Source organism: Oenanthe melanoleuca, chromosome Z, assembly GCF_029582105.1.
Source record: "Oenanthe melanoleuca isolate GR-GAL-2019-014 chromosome Z, OMel1.0, whole genome shotgun sequence".
In the NCBI taxonomy this organism is placed as follows: domain Eukaryota; kingdom Metazoa; phylum Chordata; class Aves; order Passeriformes; family Muscicapidae; genus Oenanthe; species Oenanthe melanoleuca.
In genome coordinates this window covers 16,830,446-16,843,716 of record NC_079362.1, presented here as the reverse complement: position 1 = coordinate 16,843,716, position 13,271 = coordinate 16,830,446, and the positions used below count along the sequence as shown (strand labels likewise).

At 40.6% G+C, this 13,271-nt stretch overlaps 2 protein-coding genes across 2 annotated transcripts in view; one reads left to right on the top strand and one right to left on the bottom strand.

The window, feature by feature from the left end:
* MCC (MCC regulator of WNT signaling pathway) overlaps positions 1-10,059 on the top strand; it is a 191,392-nt gene extending 181,333 nt beyond the window's left edge. The window contains 2 exon segments of the mRNA XM_056513614.1: positions 5,315-5,437; positions 6,470-10,059. Of these exon segments, the coding sequence (XP_056369589.1) occupies positions 5,315-5,437; positions 6,470-6,650 (304 nt within the window). The 3' untranslated portion in view covers positions 6,651-10,059.
* DCP2 (decapping mRNA 2) overlaps positions 2,986-13,271 on the bottom strand; it is a 34,289-nt gene continuing 24,003 nt past the window's right edge. Inside the window, exons 11-12 of the mRNA XM_056513617.1 lie at positions 5,519-5,624; positions 2,986-3,764 (exon numbers count right to left, since the gene is read on the bottom strand). Coding sequence (XP_056369592.1) covers positions 5,542-5,624 — 83 coding nt within the window. The 3' untranslated portion in view covers positions 2,986-3,764; positions 5,519-5,541. The remainder of the gene's footprint in view (positions 3,765-5,518; positions 5,625-13,271) is intronic.

The window sequence follows — 13,271 nt, the reverse complement described above, 5'->3', positions numbered from 1 at the left end:
GGTTTTTAAAGCACTCTCTGTCACCTCTGCAGTCGGGAAAGGCCTCTTGTGCAAAGGGAGCTGGCAAGCACGGGTGGTGCTTCAGCAGGTGAGCCAGGAAGACATGACATTTGAAGAGGGTGGCTCTCTTGGCCTTTGGGTAATGTTGCTTCAAAACATTTATTATATTCTGGTTATTTCCCTTAGCCGGCCAAGACAGATCAGTGAGGCAAGAGCATGCATTCAAATTAGCTTGAGGACTCTGCATGCCAGCCTCACATAAGATGTTAGTTTAGACTGCTTATGAAAAGAGAATTTATCTGCATTCCTTTTGAATGTCCAGCTGTTATCTCCTGAAAGAAGAGGAGTCAAATGCCTAGGAAAAACAATCATGTGTCACCCTGTTCAACTGGAAAAGTCAGAAAGGGGAGTGAGAGAGGGATGGTGCCATGCTAGAACATGGTATCAGGGAAGGAGTAGGAGTGGAGTGTAGGATGGGAGGCGTGTGCCTTCCCTTCAAAGCAGGGGCCTCACAGATAGCTGTGGACCTTGCAGGAGGTGCCTTCCCTCCCTCCCCTTCCCCACCCTCCTGCCCTGGGGCTGCCCTGCCAGCATGGATAGCTCTGCCAGGAATCCTGTGTCCCCCTGGGCTGGCTGGGCTTTGTGCCTGCAGAGCTCAGGGGTAGGTGCTCAGCTGAACCTGGTCATCCCACTCCTCAGGCAGCCACAATTTGAAGGGATCTGCCCACAGCAGATTTCTTCTGATGGGTAAGAAGACGTGCCCTAGGCATGGCAAGAGTGTTCAGCCTGGCTGTGGGAAAGTTTCTCACCACTTCATTTGGAGAGAGCTCATTGTTCCTCTTTTGCTTTAGATTTGGCAAGAGCTGTGGTGCTTTTGACCCCAGGAGGGAGGGGTGGTAGCTGGTGCTTTCACAAGAAGGGGAATTATCTGGGTGCACTCCAAGCCAGGGGCAGAAAAATCAACTTTCTGCATGCCCGAGAAGAGCAGCTTCCTGTTTGCAGAAGTGGGGAATTTTCAATGAAATCAGCAAGAGCAGGAAAAGCTGGGAAGACTTCTAGCACATGAAACTTGAAAGTGTCTGGAAAAGCCCAGACAGGAGGGAAAATATAAGGTGCTCACGACCTTGCTTACATGACTGTGTGCCAAACACAGCCAAGCACATGGTGTCAGTATGTGGAGGCCAAATTGACAGAAACAGTTTCCTTTATGGCCCTGGCAGAATTCCCCACTCTCCAAAGTGGTAGCATTGAAACCAGAGAAGACCAGTTAGCCCCTTCCTATTCACTCATCTTGAAACAAAAAGCCCTTGAAAACCACTATGCAACTGCCCACTGAGTGTTTTGATTGTGAAAATACCAAACAAAAGCCTTTATTACCAGCATATTAGGCATTTCACTGAAAACAGTGTTTTTAGTGGATGTTGTAGGCTGTAAGCCTTTGAATACACTCATTCCGAGCTTTTCCCTGGTAAGGGAGCAGTCAGGGATTTCCCCAGCTGGCTTCTCAGCAGCAGAGAGCCCTAGTGCTGGAACTGAATCATGCCCTCAGATCATAGGCCCCTGCTGGGAATACTTGCTCATTTTCTCTGTGCACACCATGTGTTGCAGCTGTTTTTTCTGCAGCTCCATCTTGCAGTAGCCACTTGGAGGCGGAGCTGGTGGGATAAGAAGCTCTGCTGACTTCTGTAGTCCAACAGAGTGTGAGTTGGGGACTCACAGAATTTGGGTTCTCTGAAAAACACTTTTTCTCCTTCCCTCTTCCCATCAAAATACATAGATAAGTGCTGTCTTGGGATACACCAAGGTCCAAAGAGGTCCAAATTACACCCCAGGAGTACAATAGCAGTGTGACTTTAGTGTGTCTGCTTCCATGGGAGTTTGGACCTTGGACTCTGGAAGACTGCCTGGCAGCAGCAGGCTGTGCCTACCTCAGTAGCATGTTCCCTGTATCTGTCACATCAAGTGCAGTTCCATCCCTGGTGATGCCTTGAGAGGCTGATCTGGAACAGAGACTAGACAGAGCTAAAAGAATAAAGTAGGTATTTGTTGGAAGTCCTTTAAAGGATACACCTTGGGCAGTACAAGATCTTTGTCGGGGGTATACCCAGGATGGATCCTAGATGGATCCAGTAACGAGTTTTTACACTTTTATAAGTTTTGGTTCATCTACATATTGGGGTTAATTGTCCAATTACAGCTTCAGGTCATGAAGTCCCATCCTCCCAGATTGCTCTCTTCAGTTCCCCATTGTTTATGCTTTTTAAGCCTGAAGCTTGTAACAGTCCTTGGTCTCAAGCTGGAAAAGGATTGTTTTGTTTACCTACCCTGTGAAGAGACTAACTGACACTTAATATGAAGCTCAGAGCTACATACCTAGGCAGCACAGAATCTGAAAAATATGAAAGCTAAAAGTTAAGGCATCAGTGGTTTGCAACTTTGATTCTCATTGTAGAGACACAGTTCATACACAATATTGAAAATACTCTGCCATATTAAGCCCTGTAGTGGCTGATTTTTCCTACCCTGCAGAAAGTCAGGAAAGTGTTCTGGTGCTGGAAATCCCCCTAGGACAACATCTCAGGATTCAGTATAGCTCCTGGTCACTGTCTAACTACACAATCAGTTTTGAAAACAAACAAGTGTGGACAATCCTTTATGACCAAACTGAGGTGATCAGTGATCGAAACTGAGGGAAGCAGGGGCCCTTACCATTGTTAGACACAGGGTTCTTACCAGCCCATGAGGTACAGCTCTGAGGTCTCTTATTTGCTACTCAAAGAGAAGATGCAGCACCCTGGGGAAAACCTTACATGTTTTAGTATGTAATAGTCATTAATCCAGTGCATCTTCATTTCCTAGAGTAAACCAGGGTGTTTGCTCTGCCTTTACTGTTGCTGCTGTGTGTGGCTTTATTGTTCTATGAAATGTATCTTGAAATAAAGATACTTAGGCAGTTTTAAAATTAGGAACAGATGTAAAAGTAGATCCCTTTGTGTTGTTTTATTCAGATTTCTGAGACATTCCAGCACATGCAATCAAACCACGATCGGACTCCATGAGATTAAGGTTGAGTAGGTATTATCTAGTGCTGTTACACTGTCTTCAAGACATCTTGAAAAGCCAGAAGAAATACATGTATTTTACTGGTGCCAGTGTAAATTTGAGTCATCTATAGATTTGAAGTATTATTCACTGTTTCCTATTTGGCTAGATGGTTCAGAACTGGCATCTGAAAGATTAAGTAGCTTGAACATGGTGCTTAGCACTCTGCTGGCTCTGTGTCTTTGACAAGCAGCAAGACTAGGATGTAGACCAAACGTAAAGAAATACAGCTTGATGTTTAGCTGAGTTCAGGCTGAGCAGGGTTGGTTGAAAGGTGTGAGTGAAAAAACAGACAAAAGGTAGTATCATGTTATCAGGTAACAGTCACCATAGAAACCAAACTTTACCATGCATGAAAAGTTCCTCCAAGTCTTTCCAGTGTGTTTCCTTTTCATTCAGCTTTTGTTACAACAGGTATGTGTGAAGGACTTCAGCTGCAGTGAACTCTGGCTCTACAGGGCTCTTTCCCATGGGACTGTGTCAGTTTCCACATCAATACCTTTTCTTGCACATGATGTTAAACCAGCCTCACACGAATTTGAGATTTCTCTTCCCATCCAAACACTGTGCATGTTTATTCCACTGGACTTGCTGTTCACACTAGGTCATCATCCTGGAAATGGTGCTACTGAGCCTTCCCTAGAGCCTCTGGATGTAGCAACCTTTGGAGCAGAGAAACACCAAATTTACCCTACTCTGTTCTGTCACATCAGTAGTGCCGTGCCACAAATGCATTAGGTCTACCCTCTGCCACATCTGATCTTTTCTTGTTTGTGTTCTCGCTCTTTTTCTTCCTGTTTTCTTTGCAGAAAACAGATTTTGGGTGTAAATTGTGCTGAGCCTTTCTGACTGCTGAGATAGAATATAAAAATTAAGATTTACATTTAGGGTAGATGGCAGTGAACTTTTAACTGAAAGGATTGCGTTACTTGAAAGCAGAGAGCAATGAAGGGACATACAAAGAATAGTGCTGATTCTTCATCAACAAGGGCCCTCTTATGTCCTTTTTAATTTGGCTGGTGGCCCAGCGCCTGAGTCTGTTGGGATACACTGCTAACTTGGAATATTTCTCTGGCTGACTTTGTGAAAGCCCTTCTGTTGCTCCTGGAGCTGGGCACTGTCACTCTCTCTGGTGATAAAAGACTGCCATATCCAGGCCTTCCTGGGAACTGCAGGCTGCTGAGCTCGGATTCCAGGAAGATCTGTGTGGTCTCTGCAGAGCTGGGGAAGCTTTCACAAACTTCAGGGTATTCATTCCTGTTTGGCTTACATGGAAGCTGGCAGTTGTCTCGTTTTGAGGTGAAAAAAAGTGTACTCATGTAGCAGCATTGCAATAAAGTAGGAGGGAGTGGTGGATCACTGCAGAGTGGTTCTAGGCAGCAAACCACAGACTCCATGTAAACACACATGAAGTTCCCATTTGTAAGATTTGATGCTGCAAAATCTGTGCCCGAGTAGAGCCCAGCTCCATGTCATTATTACAGTACTTTTTTTTTTCTTCTTTTCCTCCCTTTCAGATCTTACAATTTTTTTTTTTCTCTGGGCTATCTGTGCAGAGTTTGGGTCACAGAGAAAAGCTGTTGGAATAGTGCCATGTGTGTGTAGTGGGCTGAACAGGCATCAGTCATCAGCTCTGCAGCAGGGAGCTCCCCAGGAAAAAGCACCTGCCTTGTACCACATGCTTACATGGGAAATGCTTTTTAAATCCAGCTTAATTCCCCAGGCTGTAAAGCTTGCTTTATTCAAAGCTTGCTGTCTTATTCACTTTTTCTTTCCCTCAAAGAGATACTTGTAATGTGAAAATATTATAAGTTACCTTATTTCCATTTTGTCACACTTCATGTGATTTAGCTTTTGGTTTGGAGTTGGTAAGTATGGATAGCTGTATTAGCATTTTATATTTCTTTGTGCTTATTTCTTTGTGCGATTCAATGCATATACCACCATGGTCTACCAGAGAAATTTGTTTACTCTTTTGTCTACTGTGTTTCTGATCCTGAATTCTAAAATGGTGAATGTTATAAATACCAATCTTTGGAAAAGTTTAATGTAAGAACTGCTTAATGATAATACTCCTGTATTATCCTAGTAGTAGTAAGGAAGATATTTGCAGCATGTCAACCCAGCACAGGACAATTGTTCATACACTTCCAAGCTGAAGTGCTATTTTTGTTTTGAAAATAGTTTTCTACCTCCTTTTCTCCTGATCCAGGGAGAAGAAACTGAAAGCAAGAGTGCAGGAATTAGTGAGTGCTTTGGAGAGACTCACGAAGAGCAGCGAAATCAGACATCAGCAGTCTGCAGAATTTGTTAATGACCTTAAAAGGGCAAACAGGTAAAGGATCTGCTAGCAGATGGATGCACTATTAGTTTATTTCTGCTGTGTTCTTGCAAAGCATTGTAACATTCCACTTACCTTAAAGAGACATTTCAGGATCCTCAAATTCCATCCACATGCTGACACTCCAGGGTTATGGGTAGAGAAGAGGGAAGTATAAACCTCCCATGTAGGCCACTGACAACTACATAGTTAAGAACAGAAAGCAGGAAAATAGGTTAATCTCACTTGAGTTACTACTAGTGATTGCACAATTAAAAAAGCAAACAAAAACTATTTATGAATCTGTTACTTTAACTGTTTTTAGCCTTTTCTTTGGCTCCAATCTCTTCATTAATGAACTGTCTTGGATAATCACACCTAAGTTCTGTTGCTCACTCAGGGCATTTTTCTTTTCTTTGGATGGCCTAGGAATATGGTGGACTACAGCTGCCCTTCTGCAAGCAGCCTCTCACTCATAATGCAGTTTTCCTTAAATTGTATTTAAAAGCCTTTGTGGTGAGAAGCAGCACTCATCTCAAGCTTTCCAACCCAAGGTGGGTTGATGGCACAGGTGGAGGCACAGAAGCTACTCACCTGCTAGCAAATTAGCACAAGATGCCATCCTCTGAATGTAAATTTTACTTTTAAAATGAAAAATGCAAAATCAGTCCTTGACGTTCTAAGCAGATTCTCGCCATTCTTTTAAATCACATTTGATGTTGTGGCATCTTGATTCACAAACAGTGGTATGAGAGCTTATCAACAACAACCTCTGTCTGCCTCTTTGAACCATGTTTAGTTTTCTTTACCAGTTTACTGGTAAAGGTGTGTGCTTCCCCCAGGAGAGACACAGACATTAGCATCGATCTGGGTTTGGATCAAAAAGGTTTGGATTCAATCCATTTTAAATAACTAGTAAATTTTGGGAATGGGATCAGTATCCAGCCCTTGAAGTTCCCTGAAGGTGGAGCTTTGGGTAGATTTTTAGTACCACTTGCTCTGAACAAGCCGGTTTGAATTACCTTGTATGCCTTGTGTTTTTAACAGCAACTTGGTAGCAGCTTATGAAAAAGCAAAGAAAAAGCATCAAAATAAGCTGAAGAAACTGGAATCACAAATGATGGCCATGGTGGAGAGACATGAAACCCAAGTAAGAATGCTCAAACAAAGAATAGCTTTATTGGAAGAAGAGAACTCCAGACCACACACCAATGAAACTTCACTTTAAATGCATCTCTTTAAAGGATGCTTAGTGCCATTACAACTTTCTTTCTTTTGGAGGTTGACTTTTAGGTAGCTTCAGATGTTAAAAGCTCTGATTGTCAATACTGACAAAACATAAAAGCACCTTCTCTGGAATGCCAGAGAGGTGTCATGGGGATAATAAAAGTGTTAACCTTAAAGACTCTAACATAATGTAAAATGGCAGTGCCTGAATTATCATGCTATAATTGTGTACATTGTCTGTGTTGTTACGTCTGTAGTCAAACAGCTTGTTTTCTATTTTACTGATGGTCCATGGGTGACAGTGTCACACAGCAGAATAATTCATGTTAAGAGGTTTTCCTTTGGGTAGTTTGGAGATCATATGAGAGTTTTACCAGTCCCTGAGCTCTCTCTGCACAGAAGTCTATACTGTACCCTCAAGACTCGCTGTTGTGGTTATGCTACCAAACAGGCAGCTGCAGAGTGGGGATGGCAGCCTGGCTGACTTTTTCTTTGCACTCTGTTTGCAGTTCTGCTGCTCACAGTGCAGGTCAGGTAGGAAAAAATTGATTTGGGAAAAAACCAAGAAAGCGTAGTTGCATCTCTGAGAATTATGATAAAGGTGTAATTCTTTCAGTGCCTCAGAGGGCCAAAGGCTGTGGGTTTCACCATGTCACACAGATGGTCTGTGCCAAGGGTGGGTAAGAAATTACAGAAGACCTCCTGGTATTTATATTGCATAGTGTTTGCAACTACTTTGTAAAAAAAAGATGTTTTTTCTTGCTATATACTCTATATCCAAGGTTTTCTTCAAGAAGCTGGGCCATTTTTGTCACTTGTGTTGTGCTTATTAAAGCTTACTGTGATCAAGAGGTAGAATATCTTCTTTTCATACTTTTTTTTTGACCAAAAAAAGGTACTTAAAAGGTACCTGTTTAATACTGAATACATAGGCACAAAACTATAAATGTGTAGGTGTATGGATATCCAGCCACAAACAGAATGTGAATGGTGAAGTCTTACAACTTTTTAGGTTAGTTTTTGTTACTGCTAACATTCTCTTGTTTAAATCACCTATTACTGTATTATCAAACTGACTAAAGTGCAAATTTTGACTTGTTAGGTTAATGAACATTAAGCAAATCATGGGGATCAGGTTGATTTCTGTAGGGGTCAAAATACAGGAGTCTGCCATAGCACCTGTTACATTAAGAATTTGCTTTTGTTTGACAGAGTACGTAAAACAGCTTCATGTGTGTTTTAAAAACTCAAGCTATAGTCCCTTCACTGTGTTAGCCTGCTGCTGTGTTATGCCTCTGCTTTGCATTTTCCAGGCTGATTTCCAGTGAATCTGATTTCAGGAGATGTTTAATCGTTTTTGCTTTACATGTTGAGTTGCACCTCATGTTTTTTACTAGTGTATTTAGAATTATGGTAACTTCTCTCATTTATTCCTCCCATTACTAGTACTAAAGAAATACTTTTAGGGAACGTTTTTTTGCCTACTGTTGGGTTAGGTCAGTCAGACAACATCATTGTGGGAATTTGTGTCCAGAATATAACATTATTGTTAAGTCTTGGTTATATCTGGAACTGTAGCAGTTGGTTTTCCATTTCTTACTACTGCAGCTGCTGTTGTCTTCTGTCCTTAGAGTAGTCATTCTTACTTCTCTGGAGTCTAGCACATTATACACAAAGCCAGCATCACACGTGTTTGATTGCAACAGCAGATTAAAACAGTGCTGATTTCAAAATTTTTAGGTAGTGATGTTCTGGTTTTGATCAGTCCTCTTTCTCAGAATAATTGCACTTCTTAATTTGTAATGTGACTAGAAATTTTTGCAAATGAGTCTCTTTAGGGAAGAGGCACATTTATTTCTTCTGTCTTTATGGTTCTGCTTAGCAGCTCTCTGTGGTGTTTCCCCTTTTTTGGCCCAGTTTTCTCCCGCCAGGAAGGTGGGGGTTTGCCATCAGCTTCAGTGGTAGCTGAGCACACTTGTTCTGAAGAAACACAAAGGAAAGTGTCCGCCATGTGCTGTGGCAAAAACGCAGTTACGCTTTCATTTTCTGGCATCTGAAACGCCTGTGTGACTTGAGGTCACCTCAGAATGTGCATGTGAAATACCTTTCATTGGAGAGGAGAGAAACCATACTGCACTGGGCTGCCTCTTAGGCTAATTTTTCCCCCTAGTTAGAATAATGGAATTACAGAATGGCTTGGGTAAAAAGCCTAAAAATCATCTTGTTACAATCCCTTTCTGTGGGCAGGGACATCTTCCACTGGACTGTTGCTCCAAGCCCATCCAACCTGGCCTTGAACATTCTAGGAATGGGGAAGCCACAACTCTGGGCAACCTGGGCCAGTGCCTCAGCACCCTCACACAGAAAAGTTTCTTCCATAAAAAAATTCAGATACTCTTACACAGAGGCATAAAAAGCTGCAGCCTCAGTGCTTTTTCCAGGCCTGACAATTTGCTGATTGTTTCACTACATTTAGCACAGATCTTCTGTGCCAGCCATGCTTGAGAAGTGCTTTAGAATAAATTCTAAACCATTAGTAACTGTAAACCACTCCCATTTTTTTCCCATAAGGGTTGTAGATCAGAAGCAGCACTGGTACCATCCAGCCTCAGCAGTAGCCATAGTTTGCCAGACCTCCAGCTGATTTATTTGCCTCAGCAAGCAGCTACTGCATCATTTGTTGGCATACTGGAAAGGATCAACAGAGAAGTGGTCACTGGTTTAATGTTACTTTGAAAACTTTCAATAGTGATAATCAGTTGCAGCTCCACTGTACTCCATTAAAATGGCATCAACCCTCAGAAAAAATGACAAAAAAACCTCTAACTCCTTTTATGCAACTCTGAAGTACCAGCACAGCAGAAATACCTGTGTGCAGTGCACTGAGTTACAGCAACTTAACTCTCTTAATTGTTGTTGCAGAAATAATAAATTTGTAAAGCAGGAAAAAGAGGTGATTCTTGCCAGCCTAAGTCCACTAATGAATTAATAATTGGATTTTTTTTTATTTTCTTAAGTCACCAGAGTGCATGAAAGTTTGTATTTCACAGAGTGCTCAGAAAAAGGTTACTTTTTTCCTAATTCTGTGATGTATCAATCTTCACCAGCTTGAATGTACTGTTAGCTATTGCAAAGCACATGTGACTAAGTTTGCATTCCTGTCATGTTCTACTGGTTTTATTAGAATTTTCTCCTCCTTTATATATTGCACCATGCATTGTAACTTTAGAAACTTTTCACTTTACTGAATTAGCCTTAAATGTGTTACCTTTTAGTTTCCTAGCAGCTGTAAAATAGCTATTTTTTGTTCATTTGATATAGAATTGTAAAAACTGCATTTATTTATACAGAGGCATATATAATACTTATTTTACAAATGTTCTTATATTCTGAATAAATTTCTAATGCTGTTTCTTTGCCTTGGGAGTTGTTTCACAATGGGACTACCTAGAGATACCTTGGCACAAAGGTACCTCACCTCCAAGTAAGCTACTGAGGGAGATGTTTTGACATTGTCAGTAAAGTTCACTTAATAGAGCCATGAAAAGTTGTTAAGAACTCAGATCTGGCCACAGGCTTTAGCGGGGCTCAAGAACATAAGTACTTCTTCCCATGAAGCCTCTACATCTTCAGTGAACACTTTATAGAAATGGAAGGGTGCATGTGAAACTGTTACTGAACATGTCCAATTCTTTCAATAACAAGTTATATGGACCAAACCAAAAAGAAAACAAAACACTCAGTATTACATAAATATTCTAAAAGCACTGATTGAAGTTCACATACTTCCTTTTTCCAGTTTGTCTATGGTATTTTATTTTTTTTTCCATTGTATTGCATGGGCTCCTCATACACCTTTACAGCTGACATAAAAAAACACTTCCTCTCCTGGCACTAGATATAAATGCAGCTGGCTTAAGGCAAAACATTTTACAGTGAAAGAACAACCTTTACCAGCAGCACAGGCATCACATTTCACGATGACCAGCAGTCCTTATATTCATATATTCAGTACTTCAATACGTTTATTTATAAAGTAATTTCATTTTACAGAGGAAAAAATAACAATATAGAAGAGAATGTCAACTTAGTCATAGTCTCTTAAATGGTGTGCTTCAGTTTTGAATAAATTCATAACAAACAAAATCACAATCGTCAGTACAGTGGATGTTACAGGTAGTTACAGATTTTACTTAATACAATTAAAGAGCTGACTAATGCAAACTTTCTTCAAAAGAACATAATGGAAGTTGAATAAAATCTGTAATGATTTTAACTCTTTAGCTGTACATACTTTCTACTTAATTAGCACCGACGTGCCACTTACACACAGAGGAAAACAGATCAAGTTATTGAGCTTTACACGAACAGGAGGAAGACATAACCCTTCATGCCTGAGCCACACCACAAAGCACTGGCTCCTGTTTTTTGCGAGGCATGCAGTGCTGCCCTGAAAAGTGTCATCGTTTGGAAGCAATACCCAAGTCTGGGTCCTGGAACATGAACACCAGTAGAGCATTCTGCCTGAATTAACAAGCCCACACCTTCTTCTGGGGGGTCTTTTAATGGTAAAAGTGCCTTGCAAACCCAGCTAAACTGCTCCTCAGGGATGAAGTTCAACTTCCACATAGTGCAGTGCCATGCAGACACAGTAAAGTTCTGTTCCAAGTATTGACGTGAGAAGTATTTGCTGAGAGCTCTTAATCATGCAGTTTTCCATACTTCTTCTGCATAACAAAATTATGTACCCAACCAGTAAGATACAAATTTCATCCCCAGTTTAGTAATTTTGATAAAACATGCTTAAAAATTTTGCAAAGTTTCTTCTCACCATTGGAAACATGTCATGGAGAACTATGTTTGCAAGATGTGTTTTCTTAAAAAGCTATGAATGCCTTGTTTTAAAATTATTAATGCTCCATGAGCTGTAATCATTTTCTTAAAGCCCCTGAACTGTAACCCATACTGGAAACAAGAAGCTAGTTCTGATCAACAACAAAATGCTTAGAAATGACAAAATACTGTTTTCAGTAAAATCCATAGAGACCTTTCCAAATTTAAACATTCTGTACTTTGTGAAATGTTAACAGTTACTTAAAAGGAAGTGCTTTTGTTTTCTGGAAGAATAGAAGGAGGACTCAAAGACAATTCTGACTTCCCAGAAACTTCAAGATAAGGGTTTCTGTAAAGCTGAATCTGTACAAACGTTAAGTCTTGCTGAATCTAACACTTTCAGTGGAAAGACAAGTTAAACCTAAGTATTTTGTTTTATTGTACTGCTACCAGTCTGGAATAGTTCCTCTGGCACAATCTTGAATATGGCCAATGTTGTTTAATGTTGACTTCCTTTTAAGTTCACAAGCTACATGAAAAAGTGAAATGCACACACAGCACAAATCCTACTGCATCTATCAGTGCTTACAGATGGGATTAAGAACAGTGCAAATACTAGCATTTAGCCTACTTCCATTCTTGAACTACACTATTGCTATAAATGCATATGAACAAAAACCTATTATGGAAGAGTTTCTAAGTCTAATTTACTGTAAAAGCACCTTCAGTTAGTTTGTGTAAATTTACCATATCTTAAATAATTTTGGTTGTTTCAAAAGCTGAAATATTATAATAACACAAACAAATTGAAATTATGAAGTTGTGTTTAAGCACCAGATTATTTAACATTTACAGTGCAAGACTTAAAATCAGTTTATTTACAGAAATCAGTATCAACAAGAGAGACTGTTCTACTAATTCTCAATAACTATGAGCTTTCTAACACATTTAGAATATAACCGCCTAACTTAAAACATAAAGGCACCTGGCTTTACCTCTGGAAGAAAAACCTGTTGCTCAGAATTTGTAACAAAACCCCAAGTGTCTGAGGATTAAGCAGCCCACTGACACCACAACTGGGCAGCCAGTTACCCCTGGAGCAGCAGTGCTGTCTTGCACCACAGGATATTGGAGCTGGGATTCTTAATGTAGATTCTTTGCTCTTCACATTGTAATGGCATGAGTGCAAAAGCAAATCACCACATTAAGCAAAGGCTGGAAGAACTATGTTCTTACCTGAAATTACAATCTGAGAGCAAGTATGTTAGAAGTAGCCAGACCCGAAGCCTGCCTTGTTTTTAAAAGGAACTGTTACATCTATAACAGCCACAGGTAGGTGAACGAAAATCACTAAGTATTGTTCTCAAATCACCAAATCAGTTCAGGAAGGTTGGAGCACAGCACAGAAGCCTGGAACAGTGATTATGCCCAAAATTTCATTAGAAACTATGCATGCTTGGTCTAAAGAATTTACATTGTGTTAAAAATTAATACTTTGATTGTGCAATAAATAAAGCTATTTCCCCCTCTCCTTTCCAGAACCACTGTTGCCAGACTTCAAACTATGCAAGACACAGTTACTTTCAAAAGCTGGATGATTGATGTACATCAAGGAGCTGAAGTCAGCAGCACTTCAGTCACTTAACTAGGCAGGCCACTCTTCAGTCCAAGGTCAAAGTATAGAATCATTCTGAGGAGCGATGCTAAAAACCTCATGCTAAAGCAGGGAGTTGATGTAGTACTAGAAACTGCACACCAGTACCAGACTGCTAGCACCACACAGCTGTAG